This window comes from Callionymus lyra, chromosome 1, assembly GCF_982586985.1.
Source record: "Callionymus lyra chromosome 1, fCalLyr1.hap1.1, whole genome shotgun sequence".
NCBI classification, from domain to species: domain Eukaryota; kingdom Metazoa; phylum Chordata; class Actinopteri; order Syngnathiformes; family Callionymidae; genus Callionymus; species Callionymus lyra.
In genome coordinates this window covers 14,356,891-14,380,274 of record NC_141818.1, presented here as the reverse complement: position 1 = coordinate 14,380,274, position 23,384 = coordinate 14,356,891, and the positions used below count along the sequence as shown (strand labels likewise).

At 40.0% G+C, this 23,384-nt stretch overlaps 1 protein-coding gene across 2 annotated transcripts in view; it reads left to right on the top strand.

The window, feature by feature from the left end:
* Positions 1-23,384, top strand: part of arb2a (ARB2 cotranscriptional regulator A) — a 150,232-nt gene that overhangs the window by 35,213 nt on the left and 91,635 nt on the right. For both annotated transcript variants that reach the window (XM_087794663.1, XM_087794661.1), the window contains exon 7: positions 19,227-19,445. In XM_087794663.1, coding sequence (XP_087650789.1) covers positions 19,227-19,445 — 219 coding nt within the window. The remainder of the gene's footprint in view (positions 1-19,226; positions 19,446-23,384) is intronic.

Sequence of the window (23,384 nt, the reverse complement as noted above, 5' to 3'; positions counted from 1 at the left end):
TTGGTGGGTCACTTTAGATCGGATTAGTGTCTCTTAAGATAGAAATAATAAAGGTTTGCCCTGACAAGGACAAGTTCTCTTGACGACTGACGGTACGCAACTGTCTAAAGTACTTGGTTTGCTTATTACATCCACTGAAGGTTACATTACTGTCTAACATTTGGCAAAATAACTGAAAAAAGTCATTATTGCATTATAATAAAACTTTTATTTTTTAAACGTTGGCAATGATACAATGAAAATAGGAGATTTCGTCTGTGTTCTGACGTTAGTTATGATTGTTTAAATGGCGTAAACATTCGCTTTATATTCTCCACACTGCTGCTGGTAAACATTATGAGGCCAGACAACTTGACTTTAGGTAAAAGGTTGATTACTAAAATTGAAAAATCTTCTTTCCTGTGACAATGATGATGGAAAGAGTTGTTAGTATTCCTTCAACATTTCTTTCAGACACTAAGAAGAGCTTTAAGAACTCCGCAATTCTGATGGTGCAGTGGTTATGTTACTTAAAAGACTTGTGTGAACCAACATAATACTTCAATACATTTGTCATTCATTTGACTCTCTGTCATGTTTTTACAAAGACAAGAAATAAAGCCTTTGGCTGCGGTGTGCACTGTATCGGTGCTAATCGGTTATTGAGTTGGAAAAGTTTTTTTCTCAATAAAAGACAAAAACTCTTAATTAAAAACACTTATTAAATATTCGCCGAGACCATTAAAACATTAAAAAATATGTTTGGAATACAATGTATTTAAAAGTTGGAATGGTTGTGCACGGGAGTGTCGGGAGCATGCAATGCTTTTAATGTACATTTGTGTTTGAATATGTACAGATCCAAACATTATATATCATCAGTTGACGTTCGGTCTATAATTGTAATCGAAAATTTAAGACTCAAATCTATCCCGATGGCGAAAATTGATGTTAAACAAATGTCTCAATAATTGAAAAAGAAAATTGTAATACACGCTATGTTGCACCAACTAAATTAGTGCCACTACTTATTAACTGGAAAAAAAACCCCTTCATCTGTATGGTCCAGTCCGCTAAAGGCTTTTCCTTTAAATCGTTTTATCCCTTTTTGCATCATTGATATTCCGTGTTTCCCTGCATTCTTCCCTGTGCCAATCCTTGCCAGCGCTAAGCCTGCGCCGCTCGCACAGAGGAGTGTATGGCAGAGCGGACTCGGAGGGTCGAATTGAGATAATGAAGTTGTCAGAGGCGTGTAGCATCATGGCTGATGGGGAGAGCCTGCCAGGCAACCAATAGTGAGACTTCGCCTGTGATCAGCCGAGCATGATGGGAGACCACCCTGTGCAGCGAGTGCTGAAGCCCCGGCGCAGCCCCCGGATCAAAGAGCTGGCCCCGCTAATACAGAGGCAATTAGAGGGATGCTCCAGCTTAACACTTAAACACAAATCTGAATACAGATAGAGCAAAGATACGAGTAGCTTCCTAACATATGCAAACACAAGATGCACGCGAATTATTAAAAAAAAGAAACAACCTGTAGCCATTAGCTTTAACAAAGCTACTTTCATAAAAAGTGTAAAACTACAGCCGTCGCCTCGCCCTCGCTGTAGCTTTGCATGTCCAAGTTACGTCTTCCTTTGCCCCCCTTTCTTCGCGGCCCTCCTTCAGTTAAGATATCTCATTAATAAACCACTTCTTTTGCATACCCCCTGTCAAGCCTCCAGTAGCGTTCGCTTGTTGCTTCTTCTCCCGCCTTTGTCTTTCCAGCCACTTCCTCCGTCTCTCCTCGGCCCAGGGTTCTCGTTTGAAATTCAGAATAGGTGCAAGTGAGACGGGCGATAACCCAAATATCGTCCGCTCGCTCCGTCTCGACTTTATTTATTCACCTTCTCTCATTTTATTCTTCCCCAACTCATTGATGAACCTGCAGGTTTAAGTAAAGACTAGTTCGGGAAAAACGAAGTGTGTCTTGGTGTGAATGGGATGGTGTTAATGTGAATGTTCACCATGTGTTTGACCAAACATATGTGTGTGTGTGTGTGTGTAGTTTAGTGAAAATTGCTTGAAAATTTCTAAGGAAGTGGCATATGTTGGCAGTGGGTGGCAAGGATGGAAAAGCTGGTTCTCTTCTGTTTAGAGAAAAAGTTCCTGCATGCTGTTTGTGGAAGCTATTTATCATTTTATTCTATGACATGTTCTGCTCTCTGCCATCAGTTTGTTGCCCCTTAAGAAGGAAAATAAAGTCTATTTATAAATCAGCTATTTTATTATTTTAAAAAGGGGTAACAACTCTATTAATTCAAAATGTTTGTTTGCAATATCTAATGAGATCACAGTGTAAAATTCAGGACGTTCTTAATTTTTTCTTTACCTTAGAGAACAACAAAAATAAAACTATTAAATAAGTTTAAAGAACAAAAAGGAATATAACAATAACACAAACGACAAATCTGCCCACACCCTCCACCGCACACCTGTCTTTATAAACAATATAAAATTTCAAAAAACTTAAAAAATTTAAATGAAATAAAACATTTGGCATCACTTCAAACTAACCACCCTGACAAAGCTTTCAACTTTAAAATATAATAGGAAAGGTTGTCTCATTTATGTAAACTTCTATGTCAATCCCCTCATTGTGTTTGGCATATTTTTAAGTTTGAGCTGTATTGTTATTCCTGAAAACAGTCGATTAAGTTTGAAAGTAGTTCAGCCAGACCGTGTTATTTTCTCTCTTTCTTTATACTTCAGTCTGGTGTATGAACACATGCAGAAACGCAGGGCCTTGCACATGCAAATCTCAAGTGCGTCAAATTGTTGGGTTAAAAGGTAAACTCTCTGGGGTGGCTGCTTTGTCTGTGTTTCAAAAATGATTATTTTTGAATGGACGGACACGAGAGGTCAGGGGAAGAAGAGTTTAAATCCAGGAGCACCAGCTCTCTGAGGGAGTTCGTCCATGTGCAGGGGAGGAAGAGGGCAGATGTTATAATGATGGCGAACCATGCTTTTCTTCTCTGTTCTGCATAATCATGATCCTGAACTGATGGGATGCTGCTTCAAAAACATACAGAATATGGTTGAACTGCGGATGAACTGGAACCTGCATATGAACCAAAGCTGGTGGTAGCTGTGCCCAGAAGCCATTCTCCCCCCCCCCCCCCGCTAAAGGATTCAAACAAATGCAGGACTTCGGGGGGCTTCTAACACTAAATATATGTATACATTTTTTATAACTTTGCATGTCGAAGTCTAAAAGTATATGATGTGGATGGTAGTGGGACGACCGGGGCTGGCAGGTGAGCAGAAGTTTGCTCCAGGCTGCTACTCTACCTTTTGATAAAACCGCCTTTGTGGTGAAAAAGAAACATGATTTCTCCTTTTTTTTTTTTTTTCACCCCCCACCCTCTCTTTTAAAAACTGCTGCTGTCTACATATCGTCTTTTTTGACGCTTTTATCATCCTCTGGTTCCCACCTCACGCTTTCCCCTTAACTTGGGTGACTGATATCAGCCGGGTGTCGTTCCACTTACAACTGATAGGTGGCAGTATACTGCCAGGCTATATCAAGTCACCTTTTCTCTCCTTTTAACTGTAATAGTTATCCATCTGTTATGCACTTGAAACCAAAGAGTGAGCCGTGGTTTGCATCTTTATGGTCATCTTTAGCTCCCACTAACCTAATATTTAGTCGTTCATCTTCTTTCGCTCTCCATGCAGGCTCGCTCTGTGTGTCTAAAGACTGGCCATTTGAGTTATGCCCTGAGAAGCTAAAACACATTGATGTTCGGGGTCATTAGCGGAGGAGGGTCCCATCTTTCTCCTGTCTGATGCCACGTCCGTAAAGAGTGCAGGGATCTGAAAATACAGCACTGCTGGCCAGCTGTGACTCCAGAATGTGCACTTAGTAATGATGGTGGATAAATGAAGACGCGCCAGAGCAGATGCATGTTGGTCCAGATTAAGGGTGAGATGCTATGATCAGACACAGAGGTCAGGGGGGTTCTCGAGAGTCAACCTGCTCTGATGGTAGTTACCTGTTACTCACTTATGCTTTGCTCCTGTGTATATTCAGGAGTACATTTCTTTTAAGGGGAGGTAAAATCGGTCAGGTCAAGTCAAAGGGGACACAAGAAATCAAAATTTTGATGAAATTTAAACCTTTATGTATTTCATACTCATTTACTTAGAGTAGCAGAAGTTCAGCTACTTTTGTCAAATGTAAATTAATTTATTAAATGCAAAGGGTGGCAGAAGACACAATGGATATTCAAATATTCTGATGAAAATTAAACTGTGTTTCATACATACAAGTAAATAAAAATGAGTTTCACAATTCTATTTGTTTTTTTTTCTATGCAAGTAATTTTTATTATTTTCCTTATACTTATGTACGTGGCTAAGCAAGGTAAAGTACTTTCACCTGTTTCATCTAAGACATACCTTCTGCTTTTTATCTTTCTTTCGGCTAAAACATACGACCATTTTTGGTTTCACTATTTCAATCTTTTGTTGGTTAATAAAGAGTATTAAAAATATTTAGCTGCTATTGATGGATTATAAAATGTCCATCAGTTGTCAATGAAATGCTTTAATAGTTGTCAATGCAAATGCTTGAATTAAAAATCTATTTATAAATCTATATGTTTACCCAGCCGGTGTCACATCTGTCATCTCAATCCTTAATAGACGAGTGGACCGTGTTGGAGCTGACCACATGCTCCGGGCAGCCAGAGTTCCTGGGCGAGGGCAATCGAGTCGGGTACAAAGCAGTCAAGGGGTTGGTTTACCTTGATTAAAAACCCACAAGTGTGATAAGATGTATGATAGCAAGATGGCTCTGGCTGTGGTACTTCTGTGGTGGTTCTGCAAAAAAAACTTCAGTTTTGACATATATTAATGGGCTTTCAAATCTGCTAAAACTAAGGATTGCAGCATCAAGTTTTCACCCCATCACATTTTGTCATCATGCTAACTTGCAATAAATAGTCACCTTTTTTTTTACGATAATCTATATAATCTTAGTACAATACAAAGAAGAATTATTCAGATTGATTATACCTTTTGTATTTTCCAGGTTTGTCCGTGATGTACACGGTTTGGTTCATCACTACCTTCTAAGTGTATTCATTCATTTGCATGTTTAGAGCTTATTTAACGTTTGAATCGCATGCCCCGTCCACACTTGTATATTCCTAGTACTTAGTGCCATGCCAGCTCTCAAGACCCTCATTCTCAGATAATTGTTCTGCAAGTCCTCAGACTCTCTTTTAGTCTGAAACCCAAGCTCATTGCAGACACAACGGACCCCCCCACCCCCCTCTAACACACACATGCACACAGACATGGTGGAGAAGAAAAAAAAAAAACCCAAGTTGTCCTTGTGCATAAAAGTAAATTCTTCTCTCCAACACCTTTTCAAATTAATATTTGTGATGGGCGCTATTCTGCCAGCCCCAGTTTCTGTTCACTGCCTTTGTTCCTACGTTTGATGTAATGGAGGCAAGGACAAAGAGGAGAACAGGCAGAGTGTGTGAAAATGGTAGTTAAGTGGGCTTAAGGGCTCCTTCAGTAGCTTCTGAAAGGCCTAGACCCTGAATAGGACCCTCGCACCGCTAAGCTGTAGTGCAGTAAACAAGACAGGTCGGGCACAAAGGTGCGTCTGAAATGAGCACATACCCCCCTCCTCCTCCTACGCTGACTCGCCACAACCAGGCTCTGACACACGGCCAATCCCAAGATTTCTTTTAGTCCTTCGCCTTATTCATATTCTAGCATCTGTGTGTATGGTTCCGAGCATTATTCCGAGCATTTTAACTTTGCGCTTCTGCAGGGGAATAATGGGTACTGGACATTGGTGGCCTTTTAGCCGGGGCTACTTTTGTTTGGTTAATTGCTACGAGGGATAATGTACTAGTCTTTCACGAGTCTAGAAAAAGACAACTAGACAGTCCCAGGAGTTGAATGAGACACCATTAGTCGCAGTCTCCCTTAGTTTGCCTGGAAAAAGCATGACAGTCTTTTTTTTTTTTTTTTGCAGTGATGGAGGGAGGCAAGGTTTTAATTTAGCTTGCTACATATTTTTTCTCTCCAATTCTTGGAAGGAAAAAAAACATAGCCTCGACCATTTCAGTCCCTTATCTCAAACTGATATTAATGGTGGACACGATGGGCTGTGATCTGATGAATATCGTCGGTGAAGGGACAGTGTCATTCTGAACAATGATTCTTGGGGGGTCCAGGGTATTGGGACTAACCTCTGGGTGGGCCTTATTAGGAATATTCTACCAACACGTAGGTTGTTTTTTTTTAAGTCGTCACTTTATGTCCATCCTCTTGTAAAGGTGTGTTTGACAACTTTATCTACCTCACACGGAGATTCATTAATACCACTTCTCCGTCATTGTTAGGCGCGTTAATTCACCGCCTTAAAACCTTCACTCATCATGAAGAGATTATTTCAACACTCATCATGTTTCCCCTCTTCCTATCTTCCATCCTTTTTTCTCCCGTTTTGCCATTCCACCACATTTTTTTTTTTCCTCACCTTGGCTAATCACGGTGTTACAACAAAAGACCAGGCTCCATTATTGCATGTGTGCTTCCTAGAAGAAAGGAAATGAGAACGGGACAGAGGGTGGCCGTGGCCTGACACTGCACTATTAATCTTCCAGTAAAGCCTTGTCAGGCAGAAACGGACACAAATGGATCACTCCCATTAACCGGGGGAGTGTAGGTAAGGGCTTTAACAAGCGTTTACCAGAGTCCATTTTCTCACTAATGAAGAGGGGGAATACGCGACCTCCCAGCCAAACCTGCCAGACTGCACTTAAAGGTTGATGGTAAAGTAAAAGAAAGGCAAATAGAGTAACGAGAAAAAGACGGATGCTTCCACTGCTGACCCGGAGTGACGTGGACTGTCCTGCCTTGACCCGGGCGACTTAAATAGATGTGGTATTTTTCTACACAACTCTCGATCATGCATTGAGTCTTCGAAATGAAATAGAAATAACTTTCCAAAACTCTTGATTTTTGTCTCTATGCTTGTCATTTATGCCATTCATCAAGGTTTTGGGCCTCACAGAGAGGGGGTAGCCATCACCAAAAGTATTTCTAATCCAGATAAAAGTAGATATAAATAGTTAAAACGCTTCCGAATGTCTGATGGTTTTTAAGAGGTCCCTCTTTGTTAGCCATCAAGTGTGTCAAGATTTATCTTAAGCACAGTCCTTTTTTTGGAAAGTGCCCGCCCAGAATATGCCAATTTTTTTTAAAGGGTTTTTGGAATTATGCATAATGTTTTAAACATTTGTCTGCCTTCCCCGATCACTGTCTCCTGGGCTGTCATGTCTGCAGCACAAGTTCTGTCCGCACAGTCTTAAAACCTGCTGGTTTTTGTACCACAGCTCTTTGGGACGTCTTCGCCATCACAGCCAGGAATCCTTGGAGGATGATGTGTGGGATTTTCTTCCATCCCGGAGGCGTGTGGTTCTATATTTTTTTGGGGGTAGCATTAAAGAACTGGACGTTGAATTTCCAATGTTGACGGTCTTTTTGTTTGCTGGGCCGGGATTCAAACCCTGATCAACAGAAACCAAATGCAATTGGTGGGAAAAAACCAAGACATTGACATTCTGATGCATTTTGGTCCATGTTTGCGAAACAGAACTGTGGTCTATGATGAGATGAGTCCAGGAAGTTGAAGTGAAGGCAAGAAGTAAAACACTAAAGCTAGAGTGTAGTCTAGCTGCTGCTCAGATTCGCGTGTCTGCTATATTCACGAGAATCCCACGGGGAACCACCAGACAAGTGGAAGACTGTACCTACCTCCGCCTAGACAACCCCATCACATCTCTCCTTGCCCCCCCCCCTTCGCCCCCCCGATCTTCCCCAGCATCCCCACACCCCCACGCCCCAAACATTTTTAATTATATCTTCTCCCAAGTAGTGCGGCTCAGTAACCAAGGAGCTGACATTGATGCATGTGCTGATAAATCCGCAAACACTGGAAACAAGATTAACAAAGATTTTGAGGAAAGGGTGACAGCTAATTTTGCGCAATGGTCGGCGCCTCATTCAAGAGTGATGTTTTTGATAGAACAGTCCACGCCTGAGAATTCTCAACTCGCAACCACGTAGGGGGGGGGGTTGGGAAGATGCCACGAAGAGTTCTGCAGCATTTGCACTTTTTGGCTCGTTCGTTAGACTGTTATTGTTGTTGTTTTTTATGCATCGCATCATTTGCACACCTTTTTCTATCCACCCCTTCCTTGTCCTTCTAGATCCTGCTTGTTATACCGTAAATTCATTCTGGGTTTCTGCATTTTAAAAGTTATTTAATATATATTTTTTGTTGATAAAGGTTGCACTTAATATTGATTTATTTGGCCGGTTCTATTGTGCAAAAGGACAAGCAACCCCCAGACCTGTGGCCGCGCCGTCTTCAAACTCAACGAGGACACAGATACACACTTCACGGAGAAGGATATCATTCTATCTAATCTCCCTCTCTGTGTCACACACACACACACACTGGCACAGAAAGCAAGATAACAATCATAACTTCACAGCTGATTTCCCATTTCCTCATCGAAGACACCACTGTCCTTCCTACTTTTCTCAAACCTCCAGCCAATTTCCCATTAGTACAGTTGAATCATATCTTTTTTCTTTTTTTTTTGTCTTCTAACTCCTTATTGGATGTCGGGGCTCTCCCCAACTCCCCCCCAACTTCAATTATATTTGTCTCTCCACGTCTTTTTCCTCTCTTGCTGTCTCTCTTACCCCCATCTGCTTTCGCTTTTGTCTGTTCGCCTTCTCGCCCATCCCAACTTGATAATGAGGAATGCGGTGTGACCCTGACCTCCATCGGCCCTGCATCCACCTCCCACCCTTCCAGGTGACCTTCTGTCCCCATTTTGACAGCTTGATTAATTACCCAGTGTTATGATTTATGAGAAAAGCAGTATGTAAAAATAATAGACAACAGGTGGTCTTTAAAAGAAAAAAAAAAAAGAAGTTGAATATTTGAAAGTGAGGTCTGGGGCTGGCGGTGGGAACGAGGGGATTTGTCTGTGTGTAAAAGGGATCTAAGGAGAGAGGATGTGTTTTACAGCCGTTTTCCATGGTTAATTGCTTTCAACCATTTTTGAAGGCTACGTCGGGGTTAATAGGAAAATGTCTATTGCGCTATGCATGGTTTGCTCAGTTGCCATAGCATGAAGGTCTGTATTTGACCGTAAAGTTAGAGGGTGAAGGGGATTCCGGCGTAGACCCCGACGTTCTTAGCGTGTGCTTCGGAGCGTAAACATTTGCCATTTGGTAATGACACCCTGGAAAATGTAGTGGAACTTATGGATACATACACGAGCAAACATTCAGCATTACTTTGTGGATCGGGTTAAGATACACAAGAATAGAAAACAGGGTTCAAGAAATTCAAAACGTTTTGCCAAGCATGTTTTGTTTCTGCGGGCCGACAAAATATGTTCCAAATTTGACTCTCAAAAATCCTTGACTTTTGGGAATATTTTGCAGTCATTGATGTTTCCTCCCAAACAAAATGTTTCATGCGGGAAATTGTTTCCGAGGAAGACTTTTCTAAAAATATTCCTTACCTAACCGATCTGTGTAGTTCATTTCAAAGACTTTGATTTTTGCCAATTCTTAAGGATTCCAAGCTTTGCTCTTTTTTTTATGCTTAAAAAAAGAGAAGCTTTGTTTGTTGCTTAACATCACTGGATCTCTCAGAACCGTTTTGGACCTCTTAGTGTTATTAAATTCAACCTGGTAAGAAATATAGCTGTACCTTTGGTGTATTACAAGTATTTATCAAATCAAATGACTATACAAACTGTGCGTAAAACTACCCTTATAGGTTGTTTATTTAATGATCTACACGCTTTGTATACTTGTGAACAAATGGATTGTTTACTCATCATAACAACTAATGTATTAACGTAAATGTCACTCTAAGTCAAAGAACTCCAAAGAACCTTGAGCGAGAGGAGCACCAATTATCTCTCTGGCCCTTCGTCTGCGGTCACAATAACAGGTTAGAGGTAACGGAAACCCATTCTGCACTTTGACCCGATGAGGTCAGTGTTTTCTCTGTGGTTGAGAAGATTGTTATCCTTGATGCCGCAGCATCACTCGCAATTGGCCTCGACATTCGGACTGTTTTCATATAGAAATCAATGCATTTCAAAGCTTAACATTTGCTTTTTTTTATTGCATTTTCTAGCTTATAAATCTAACTCCAGGTCAGTTACTCATGTCTTATCCCTGTATGCCAACTGTTTCCGACTAGCCTGTGACAACGAGGACAGAAAAAGTAATAATTATCGGGGCGACGTCAATAATATTGATAAGAAGTCAGAGAAAAGTATTAATGAAGTGATAATCAGTAAAAATGTGCCGATGTTCACGAGTCTGCAGGGACCGCACGTGTCCCGCTGTTGACCCTGGCTCGCTCAGAGAGTGTGCATATGGCGGTGAGGCTCACATGTGTACATGTGTGTTCCTCTAACTACCTGTCCAGATGGTGACCGAGAAACATTCGTAATAGGTGCTGCGTCAGAATCTTTTTTTTGCAAAACGCACAATGACTCTCGGAGCCATATGTGTTGCTCAAGAATTTCAAGCGTTAAACCAGACACGCTACTGTAATATTTTTGTGTATAAACTCACGTTGTTTGCTTTCATTTCGGTTCCTGGGCGCGGGGAGGGCGTGGATGCACGTCACTCCGTGATCTATATTTCTTTGTGCCCTCATTAAAAATACATGTGTATGCTTTGGGGAGACAATATAGAATGTATAAATCAAAATGCTAACGGCGTCGGAGTCATCCTCCTGTATTTATTTCCCCATAGCTTTCCCATCGTTGGGATACTTCCTCCTGTCTGCACTTCCTTTCGTTCTTGCATCCAAGATTACATTTGTGATGTAATATTCAATTTAGTTTAATTTCCCGCTTTTATTGTTGCGGAGTAAACTTTTCCCCCCCCCCCAACGCTCACGGATCATAAACTTTCACGAGCGACACTGTAGCTTTTTTCTTTTAAAAGTTCAACATAGTGAGTTTACATTCACAGTTGCAGCTTTGCAAAAAAAAAAAAAAAAAGAGACAGGCGGCTTCTCCGTGGAAAAAAATAGTTGACAAACGACTTGTGTAACATTTACTTGCACAATCGATAGCTCTGACAATTTCCACCTGGACGGTGATTAATGTTACATCCACCCCCAATCTAGCAGCCCCCCAACCCTGCACCTCCCTCTGTGCGTGTCGTGCTGAGAGCAGATGAAGCAGGCCTCAAAAGTGTGTGTGTGTTAGTGTGTGTGTGCGTCAGCGACTGTTTGCGTACTCGATGTCCAGATGCCTCCTTGTTGATCAGACGTAGCATCGCTGCCCCGTAGCAAGTGTTTCCTCGAGTCGTCTCGCGATGTCTTCACCTCCACCAAGGTGCCGGAAATAGACGGAAGAAGAAAGAACTGGAAAGAAATGTTAATGCGAGCATGAAAATAATCTGAGGCATCAGGGATCAGAGGCTGAGCTATTCTCTTCTGCTTCCTCCACCCTACTTCCCCACTTTGAACTCGCGTATAAATATTCAGCTCCTCGCATTATAAACAATTTCTAAATGAGCGCAGGCATCCATGCCAAGGTTAAAAACTCTTGCTGCTTATTACAGACACGACTATTTGACTTGCTCGAAAAGGTTGGCCTCCTATTCTGACCTAATGTGTTTGTTGCTCATTAAGATCAAGAGAAATATCATTACCACCGACTCTCATTTGCTTTGACCAAATTAGTCCGTGGGTGCATTAGCCAAGGTTAAACCTAGAATTATTGCCTTTGAACTTTTAATGGAATACTGTTTAAAAAGAAATCTCGCATTGTTGAACCGAATGTGTTTGTTTATGTGAGTTTGCGGGGTGAATGGTGCACCAGTGCTTTTGAGCGAGGTCGAGGGATGTGGGGGTGTTATCATCATGATTACAACACGTTTCCTTATGTTTTAAGTTAAAAGTCAAGCAACATTTTAATTGGAGTCATCTCGGAAATTAGAGATTCTAGCAACTATGGCTGGGTATCGATCGCCCCCATACCAATACCCTCGATACCGGTTCCTGACTGATACATTTTAAAGTAATAATTCTACCGAAATGACTTTACACAAGATACATATCTTGACTTTAATTTTTCAGCTTTAGTACATTCCCACTCCTTAATAAATAACTCATTTTCGGTCCAAAAGAACACTTTGTAACAACTGACAAATTAATTTGATGTTCACTGATTTCTTCTGAAAAATCCAAAAGTTATTCAAGTTTCTATCATTCGTAGATACCGAACATGGCACCAAAAGATGAGGCATGTTCTGGTTATTTGTTCTGGAATATCGTAAGATTTCAGCCCCACTAGCCACAGCTTTGTTTTTTTTATTCGGTCCATCTTAAGTGTATGTTTAGCGTAAATTAGTTATTATCCTATAATTTGCAAAACCATACGTGTATTCATTTATTATTATTGTATTGTATTCTAGTGTTCAATACTGTTAAGTAGTACAACAGCTGTACCAACAAGTTTTCAGACATAACATTACAATTTCCTTTTTTTTTTAAATATTCTAAGGCTCATAAGCTTCCACTTGTGCCCTGTGTTCTATAGCAGGTATGTCCAAAGGGGCCATTTGTGGTCGATTTCATTCACCCAAAGAATGTCAAATACATTTTTTTTATTGTAAAAATTACACTTTTAAAATGTCATGATATTTCATTTGCTCTTGAGTCAACATGGAAACTACTTTTGTTACGTTTTCCGATTAAGTTCTCAATGTTGCGTTGACCTGGATGAACATTTTTTTTCGTGCACACTTTTCCTTGATTTTCTTAAAATCCTGTGTTGTTCTCTGTGTTATCTTGACCTTTTTAGTATATATTTTATTTGAGTATTGTTTTAAATTGTTTAAGCGCTTTGTGACCCTGGTCTGGAAAAGCGCTATATAAATATTACTTACTTACTTACTTTATTTTTTGGAACTTCTGGAGGAGATAACTCTTTGTATGACGTTCACATTTGGACCTTCTCTACCTTCTCTACCCTTTTCGATTAATAAAAATGTGTCCCTCTTTGAAAATAGTCTAAAATGTTTTAAAAAGTTAAGCCACAAAGATATATGCAATCGATAAAATGACGTTACTAAGACAGCCGCATGGTCATGAAAGAAATACTTACATTCGTAGCCTGGTTTTCCTGGTTGTAGCCGCCATTGATTTCAGCGTCGATGTGCAAGGCATTTTGGGATACCACTTACTAAGAAGGGAGGTGCAGAAGAATCTAAAAAGTAAGGAAGCTACTCACACTCCTCAACTTTGGAGGATTGGGACAGCCCTCACTCTTTTTGAGCTTGAGGAATGAGTTTGAGGAATAATAAGGAGGATTGATGGGATGCATCCTAAATACCTGATTTATACACCGGCGTAGACAAAACATCAATGAGATGTTTCAGGCACAGGATCTAATACCTCGGCTATGTTAGCACTCTTGCTCCTACATTAGAAAAAAAGCTTTGGTTGGTGATGTAATCTATAGACTTTAAACATCAAGAGAATATTCTCTTAGCTCTCCATACATCTTGTTAATGTCTTCACATGAGTCAATATTGTCTTTGGCGTACCTCAGACCGTAGGAGTCGGTAGACGACGATGATGGATTTTGGAGCTGACAACCTGAAGATGGTCCCTCTCTCATCACCCCTGCAATCCACATGTCTTTTAATAGCCCCTGTAGTACAGTAAGTGTTCTCCGGCCCCCTTTGTTCTTTTAAGAAACATCGGCTGGCTGCTTCGGGAGGGTGTGGGGGGTCCCGGAGCTTGTGTTAAAATGAGAAAGGGGACACCGTGACTTAATCTGACAGTCCTATGCGATCTGTGTGGTATCACAGCCTCAGGGAGAGACGGGGAGCGCCGAAAGAAGAAGAAGAAGAAAAAAAAAAACGAGAGAGATGGGGAGAAAAGAGGGGGATTGGATGAATGAAAAAGCTCACGTAGAGTCAGAGACAGACAAGGTCACACAAAGCAGGGTGGCCCTGTCAGAGCGAGCGAGAGAGAGAGAGAGAGAGAGAGAGAGCACATACTTGCTATCACACGTTACTATGCTACCTCATATCTCTGCGTTTAGCAACATATTTTTTTTGTTTGTTTACCCTCGTTTATCTCGGCCGAAGTGCCGAAACCGAAATGGTTCGGGTCGGCCATTGTGAAGCCGCTCCCCTTTCCTCGTCTTATTGGATCGTTCTCGCCGGGTGACCCTTTCCCCCGCTGTCAATCAAGCCCTCGTGACGAATGGGCGGCGGCGCTTTCTACCGAAACAAGGAAGTCGATTGAAGGCTAGGGAGGGAAAAATAGCGCCCCCATGCTTTTTTATCGATTTTTTTTTTTTCTGTCTAAAGAAGGCAAAAGTTTAGATCAGTCGAATAGTTTGGATTCGTCACACGGCCCTTAAAAAAAAAAAAAAAATCACATGACAACCTCTCCCCGGTGCGTGCACCCATGACCACTATCAGCCGTACTTTGTACCTGTCAAGTGCTGTCCTTTTCCCCCGTGCCCAAAGCTCTGCTCAGTATAAGAGCTCTCACATCAAAGCTTCGCTGAGCTCCACACGTACAGATGAAACACTCTCTCTCGCCGTGGCCGCATCGCCACCCCCCCCCCACCCCTTCCCATCACCACACCACCAACCCCACCGTCACCCGCCACCACGCGCTAGACAAATTTGGTTTCATTACGACGCCACTGGAAAATAGAAGAGATGTCTTAAAGGGCCTTCTTATTTTACCCTCCTTATGTGCAGCCGACTCTTAGCTAATAATAATGCAACTGGAATGAAGGATAATGATTTGTTGACATCTGAGTCCGTGTAATTCTGCTTTTAGACAAAAAAAAAAAAGACGCATCAAAGAGCACCATGTTTGGGAACATCTTGAGGAATATACGTTTTTTTATTTATTTAAAAAAAATCATCGAAATTCCACCTTTAGTCAATTACGAAGGGAAGTTTTTCTTTTTGTTCGGCGATACAAGCGTCGGTTACCGTAGCAGCGCCAGCCTTTGTTGCCCTATCTGGTGCAGGACAGGCCGACAAAAGAGGGGGGGTTACGGATGCATCCAGAACAGGGTGATGGGGGGTCGGGGTGCCCTCCCTCGGCTGGGGCCCGGGTAGGGGGTGGGGGGGGGGGTGATCCTCTTGACCGCTTGGCCCCCGGGGGCACGGGGCTCAGTGTGGCGGTGGCACCGGGGGCACCGGCGGGGCATGGGAAGAGACTTGAGCCCTCGGCACCGGCAGCAGAAAGACTGACCCAACGCCAGAGGACGTTTGTTTTTCTGTCGGGACGGGACAAAAGCGAAGTGACCTAATGTTACAAATCTGTGTGAGAGAGATCTGGAGGTATCAAAAGAAAGGGGGAACCTACGCTTTACAATTAGAGTTTGTTTAAGATTGAAGAGTTTGACAGCAAATCACGAAAACAAAGATTCGATTTAACCGACTTTGCATAAAGAGTGAGGATTGTTGGGCTCTCGCACAGCCTTAAAATTATTTTAATTATTTGTCTTAATATGTAAGAAATCAATTTTTTAACTTAATTTAATTTCAAATAAGTCAATAAAAAAAGTGTGATTAAATCAGGGGAAAATGGCACAATAGCTATGTTGGGCTGACGGAGGAAGAATAAGAGGAGGAAGTGAGCGGACAGGGAAGTAAATGATGTCCTGACACCGACCCGGACCTCTCAGTGTTCAAATAAATGATGGTTTCCGACGTGGAGGGGAACCCGTCTGCCCCGTTCCTCCAGAATTAGTAGCGAAGACACTGGGCCGCCTTTGCAGCAATCTTCTGGGTGATTGAGCAGCTGAAAGGGTTAGCACTATTAGCTTGGTTACGTATGTAAGCTCGGGCTAAATTGAAAAAAAGAAAAAAAAGGCCAGTAAAGGTTGGCGTGAGAGCAACCCCTGCGACACGATGCTTTGACCACTTGAGGTTAGTATGAAAACGTGCGAGGGTTACTGGCGGGTAAAGGGTCAGGTTAAAAGTTCAAAATTCAGACGTGTTAAATGGGAATAAGATCGCATTAACTTGTGTTGCAAGATGAAAGGAATGTAATTTACCTTAATCTTATTTAATTAGGTTTAAAATTAAACTATATTTAATGCATTTTTTGCATGATGGCTAAACCATTTAGAAGTAAAAATATATATATATATACATGAGTTTCATTGTTTTCCTTTAAAAAAGAGGTGCAAAATTAAAAAATAAATAAACTTCATATGCATTTTGGTTATTCCTTTTTTAATTGATCTAAAATATATGTGTATATTGAAGCACATCCCTGACCACGAACGGCTCTCATCAGTTGTTTTATCAAGCTGCCACCAGTGGGCAGTGCCACAATGCTGCTTGTTGTGAGACTGCTTCTCTCCGGTTCTCTGCACACTCCATTACCCTTTTGAAAAAATCAGTGTGTGAACCTTTGGCTCTTGGATTGATCTAATTGTAAGGAAAATGAGCTATTCTTTTCTAAAATGTCCTAAAAGCATTTTAGGACATTTTAAAACTTGGAAATTCAGAGACTATTTGGTGTATTTTTTTCTGTCCAGTAAACATTTCTTACACAACTTTGGGTTCTGAAATATTTATTTACTTGTCTAAATAGTCTTAACATAATGTGTCAATTAATGTGTCAAAAAAATAACAATTCATTCTCTAGAATAGTATAGTCAATAAAACCTACTAATTTACTTGAATGTTAAACTCTAATAAATGTGTGTGTTTAATAAAATTCATTTGGTACAAAATGTTTTTTGGAAAAAAAAAAGACAAGAATATAATTTTCCTGGACATTATTAACCATTATTTTATTTTTTTTTGTCTTTAAATATATGTATCTTAAATTGAGTGATTAATCAGTTTTTTTCTTTAAAACCTTAAATTAAAATTAATGAAATACATGTAAACAATTTTGCTTCATGTTTATACTTGTGTATCATAATATCCTTTTTTTCTTATTACAATTTGATTATTTATTTGTAAACTTTCTCTCAACTACATGTTGTCCAATATATTCTATAAATCAATTTACGTTTAAAAAAAAGCGCTAAACAATTTTTTGTTGTGACTTTTCCTCAACCCTTCTCTTGAGTCGTCTATAGTGCTGTCATTTCTCTTGAAAGACTGCCCGGCGAGACACTAAGCTGCGTCTCATTCTGAAAGTAGGTGAGAATGAGACTAATTTTATAATCTGAATAAGTGAGAAAGTGTCATTTTTCCATTGTCAACACATGGCAGGTGCTAAGGAAAAAGGGTGTGTGGCAGGTTTGATGTCGACGGGCACAGAAGGGACACACTCACGTCAACAGGAGACGAGCACATTGTGTTAACACTTATTAAGGAGGAGACGATGTGCGGCGAGCGAGTCGTCTGATGGAGGCCGCTTCACTCCTACATCCTTAAAGGTCCTATTGTCACCGCTGATATATTCTCTTCCTTCACCTTAAGGCGTGTGTGTGCGCACCATGTAGTGTACGGTGCACTTGTGTGTGGACATTAACAGTGTCCTTCTTTTTCCCCGCCTGAGATTGACAGTGTTTGATAGATTAAACTTCAATTAAAGTGGCATCAGAATTCAAGCCGAGCACAGCCGACCTCTTTTTTATTTTCTACCCGGTCTTGTTTGCTTAAGTTTCCAGTCCAAAAAGGCTGGTAGTGGCGCCGTAAGTGGATGCAGTTGCAGATAACTCTCCGGTTGAGTGATGGTGGGATCGATCGGTTTTGATTTTAAGTGACGCGTGGCCTTTTCGAGTCACTAAATGCTATTCACTGACTGAAACCAGCAATCCCCTAGTTACTTCTCAGCCTCCGCCGGAGCCTGACACTCTGTCGCCTTCTCTTCTCTTTCTTTCTTCATTTGCTCCGCATTGTACTGTGAGACGTTTAGAATGTTACTTTACTCATCCGCCCTCCTGGATCAATATCATTTATTAATGTTGCTTCTGATATAGTCGCAGGAAAATGCTTTTTCTTACTGTTTACAGTCAAATTTCACCAATATTCATTCTTTATTCTATTGTTTAGGCTACTTTTGTTTTATTAGACCCGACATACAATGCATTAAAATGTTTCTCATATTTTACTTAAAACAATTACTCTATTATTAAAAACAATCGATATTTAATTATTTGCATTCATATCAAAGAAAAGTACATTTTACTTACTTTTGCTTTCTTCATTTCTTTCTCTTCTACTACATTTGAGTTAGACTTTAAATGTGAAACTTACTGTCTACAGTCAAATTTGTCCAATATTTATAACAATCTATGAGCAATGATCACATTTATACTTCTGTAATTAATAATTGTCTAAGTTTGTATTGTTTAATTTAAGTTTGACTTTACATGTGAAATTATTTCTCATATCTCATTTTTTAATCTCTTAATCTATAAGCAATTATTTGCATTTATATTTCTAAAATAAATCGTCTTAATTCTAGTTTTTAAGCTGCTTTTGCTTTCTTTATTCATTCATCTTTTTTAATTATATACATAAAAATGTTTCTCATTTCTTGCTCTTTACAGTCAAATTCTAGTAAAATATGTAATATTCTATTTGCAATGATTTTGCAATTAGATTTCTAAAATAATTCTCTTTTTTTCAAATATTTTTTAGCTACCTTTGCTTTCTTTCTTCATTAATTCATTTTAGTTAGACTTTACATATGATAGATGAAAATGCTTCTTATATTTTACTGTTTAAAGTCAAATTACACTAATATTTATAATAATCTACTTGAATTGATTAGCATTCATATTTCTAAAATAATTGTCTCAATTAGATTTTTTTAAGCTCCTTTTTTCCAAATGTTCTGATATATTATTTGTACTTTACTCAAAACCATTTAAAGCTAAATAATTTTAAATTTCCATTTTTACATCCTTAAATTATTCTAGACTTGTATTTACACATTACTTTTATTATCATTTATTTAATTGGATAATTATGGGATTAACATTTTCTTTATTAAATCTCATCATTGTTCACCTTTTAATAAATGTGTTCACTGATATGTAGATAAAAACAAATTAAGGGAAATTAAGATATGATAAAAATTGAAAAAAAAAAAGTTTTCATCTGAATGTACTTCAACAAAGTGGCAATAAAACATCTTTTTTTGTGTTTTTTTTTATTTTTTCCAGGAGGGATTCGGCGTGATCGTGCTGAACCCCAACGAGAACTACCTGGAGGTGGAGAAGGCGTCGGACTCGTCGCCCCTGAACTCTCTGAGCGAGTCCTTGGACGAGCCCGTGGAGAAGAAGGAGCGCATCGACGACAAGGAGAGCAAGAAGAAGAGGGAGTTCTACGAGAAGTACCGCAACCCACAGAAGGAGACGGAGACCGAGCGGATCCCCATACGAGTGAGTGGCAGCAGGAGGAGGAGGAGGGGAGGCGAGATGATGCAGAAGTGACGGGGTGGCAGGAGGGAGCGTCGGGGTCGTGGGAGAAGGTAGGAGTAGATATCTAGGTGAGAGAAAGTGAGGGATTTTTTGTGGAGAGAAAGTCGGAAGAGAGTGTGGGAGGGCGGCTCGATGAGACAGAAAAGGGAAGGAAATGTAAAGTAATGAGGGAGGATGGAAAGCAGAGGGAGAAGGAGGCTCTTGTGTGGTCAGCCTGTCTGTGAAGAGGTTGGCCAAGCTCCCGTCGCCTCTCAGTGAGCAAGTGTTAACCACATGGCCACCTCCCTCCTTTTTTTTTCTCTCCTTTCCCTCACTCTCTCGCTTTTTTTTTTTTCTTTTCTGCCCCTCTGCTCTCTCAGATGGTGGGCCCGGTCAGCGTAGCTGTGGCCTTTAACTCATGTTGACCACTGGGAGTGTTATCTCTCTGACACACAGTGGAATTTTAATAATGTGCCAGATACACACAAGGAATCAATCATCGCAGAGGAAGGACGGACTGGAAACGTACATTGCTTCGAAAAGTATCTTTTGATTCCCATAATTGTTGCTGAAAAAATCCACCGAAATAGGATTCGGTCCAGAGAGCAAACATCTATTTCTGGTCTACTGTGAGTCCTGGTGATAGAATGTACTCTTAATTTATATCAATTTTATTTTTTCACATAACAATATTGTTAAAAAACACAATATTCAATTATAGAAAATCAATTTAAATGTGACAAAATGTTACACCTTACTAATCTGGCCCTCATACTCACCCCTTTATGAGCCTCTCATTCGCAGCGATGGTCACATATCGAGGCTCTGAAAGATATGGCTTCTGTAATGTTTGACAAGAGTTATGGCTGCGCTGGGACTCGCAGGCGGCGTGTGAGCTGTCAGCGCTCGTCCCCACAGCGATACCTTTCCACACCGTCTAATAAGACGTAATTAGCTGCGGCGCTTTCATACTATATCACACGTCCGTACATGTGAACAGTCGCCCCATCACAAAACTGATGATACGGCATGGTCGGCGTTTTTTTACCAACTCGTCACAATACATGTTGTTTTTTTTAGTGAAACATTTGAGTGTTAATGATGTTGTTACTTCTACATTATCCCTCATGGTTTTATTAGTAAATCTACTTCCATTTCTTTTTTTTTTTTAAAGATTTTCTTGTCACTTTAAAGCAAGTGACCTGAAAGTTTTCACCCTTGTTAAAATATATTCTTATTCTCTTCTAAATAGGGACGTTAGCATGCATTATAGACACAATTAACAAATGTATTTAAGACCTAAAACAGTCATTTTGCAGTCTTTTTAATTCATTTTTTTCAGATAAATCACGATCAGATACATTGTCTTCGGGTCGCCATTGATTAACTTTTGCTAGTAATTAGTTGTTTATTTTTTTTATTTTTCTGTAAACATTTATAAATGCTTACAGATTTTTTTGTTGATTCATTTATGTCTCAATCATTATTTAATGCCACCATAAATGGGCAGATTATACTTTTGTTGAATATGATAAATACTTAAAAATATATATAAATATAATACTTATATATTTTTTAAATAAATGATACCCTAGATTTTTGACTTTACAATAATGACAACATGCTAACACTTTGAAACACAGTAGCTGAGTGTAATTTTCAGTTTATTTTTATTTTGACTTAAATCATTTTTGTCTAAATGATAATACACGTAGAAATGTGAAACCAGTGTTTGTTTGATTTGTTTTTTTTAATTCTACTGTTGTTTTTTTCTATTTCCCTCAAGCAAGTTTTATAATATCTTTCTCAAGTTTATTTTTTTTAAATTAGACTTTTTAATTAGTTAATTTAATGCATGTTTAAAGTCATTATTTGTTGTGATATTATATTGTATTTTTGAGCTCTATTTTTTTTTTTTTAATAAATATTCTCATTGCATCAGAATTAGAATATTAAATTAATTTAGAAGTCAAAACAAACATTAGGTATAATTATTAATAATATAAAGATGTAATTTCCCTTAAGATATTCAAGCATAGTTTTGTCCGGCCACGACCGGTTTTCCCCGTCAAAGAAGGCTCTGAGCCCTTCGGATGAAGATAAACGAGTGAACAGGTTGGTCCTGAGCTTGTGCCCCTTGAATTTTGACCTCTGACCCACAAAGCCAGCGCCATGTTAGTGTGTTTGACCTGGCCTCAATCATCCACGCCTCCTCCTGCCCCTGCTCGCCTTCTTCTCGCCTCTTGTTCTGTCCACCCAAGAGTGAGCTGTCACACACATGCAGCTATGTAAAGACACACACAAAGTTGCTGACAAAGGACTAAAGGAGGTGGTTTGGAAAAAAAGGCTTTTATCTACGTGTGCGTGTGAGCGTGCACTTGCAGATGTATCTTCTTTTTTTTTTTTAAACTCTATTTCGCCGTGTGGGTGGTGACTCAAATCAGACCTGGGCGCACATTTTGCACACTTTTTTTTAAGGGGGGGGGGGGTCTTGACACCTTATTTGCTAAGTCGAGCAAAATACCGGACCACCTGCACACAGTTACACTGACTAGTATACATTAGTTCTTCCTCTCTCTTTGCGCTTGATAGAGTCTACTGACTCCTTTAAGAAACATCTTAAGACATTTTTATTTTTGCAGGGTTTTTTTTCTGGAACTCCTGTTATCAGTTTTATCGTGATCTTTAAAGTATATACTTTATTGAGTATTGTTTTGATTGTTTAAGTGCTTTGTGACCCTGGTCTAGAAAAGCGCTATACAAATAAAAATTACTTACTTACTTACTTAGTTTTCAACTTCAATTTTATGGTGTAAAAGGATCAACAAAAGTATCAACAATTGATGAGCTACAATTATCGTTCGTCGATCAGTACAAAATCATGTATTTTTCTTGTTGAAAGTGCTTTTATTTTTAAATATATAATAAAAACGTTGCTACAAAACAGCGAAGCCACGCACAAACACACGCCCCTGATCCCGATGAGTTGATTAATATGCTCCCTTAAACACATCAATACGCTCTTAACTGCTTTTAGGATTTTTTTTTTTAGTTTTTAGCCTTGGGTTCATAGTGTGCAACCTCTCAACCTTATCTAATCCCTCTTCTCCCCTCTGCTCCAGATCACACACAGCAGGCCCATGTTTAGGGGGATGTTTGATGGAGGAGGGAGAGAAAGGACAGAGGGAGGGATGGAAAAGTCTGATAGAGGAGGGATGCTGGTGAGCATAGTGGGGGGAGGCGGGGGGGCTGCTTTCTTAGCATTATGCCATATAGAACTTTGGGAGTTCACTTTACTCTGAATTTTAGCAGTAATCCAGTTAGCTATTTTCTGTCAGCCAAGCGGAGGAATGGCAGGAACAAAAGGCACATTCATGGGCTTAAGAAGCTTCCAAAGAGTTCACCCAAGGCTGGCTGGCTGGGATTAGGCCAGCAGGCCCTGGAAAGAAGAGGGGGAGAAAAAGAGCAAAGGAGACAAAAAACAGAGATTCGCCTTTCTTTCAGCGTCTCTTGTTTTTCTAAATGACTGGGATACTTTCTGACGCTTTCTTCCTCAGGTTGAACGGCCTCCTCAGATGTCTTCCACTCGGGGTTTTTTTTCAAACACTCGGAGGCAACTCCCTCGATTTCTTCCTCCTCCTCCGCTGAAGAGATATAAATGATTGAACAATCATCTTTTCTATTATACTCCGGTCGCAACAACAACATCATCTGGATATTTTAGGGGCTCTCGAATGTAGTGCACTTGTCTTTTTTTTCATCCACGGTATTGTTGAAATCCCACGTGTAGGGCAATCTTCAGCACTTAATACTTAATGGTCGGGTGCGATGCAAGACGATTTCCTTATAACCGGAATCAAGGCTCTTGTCGTGAACGTGTTTTGCTTTACATTGAGTTCAATCCACGCTCGGTTGTTTCCG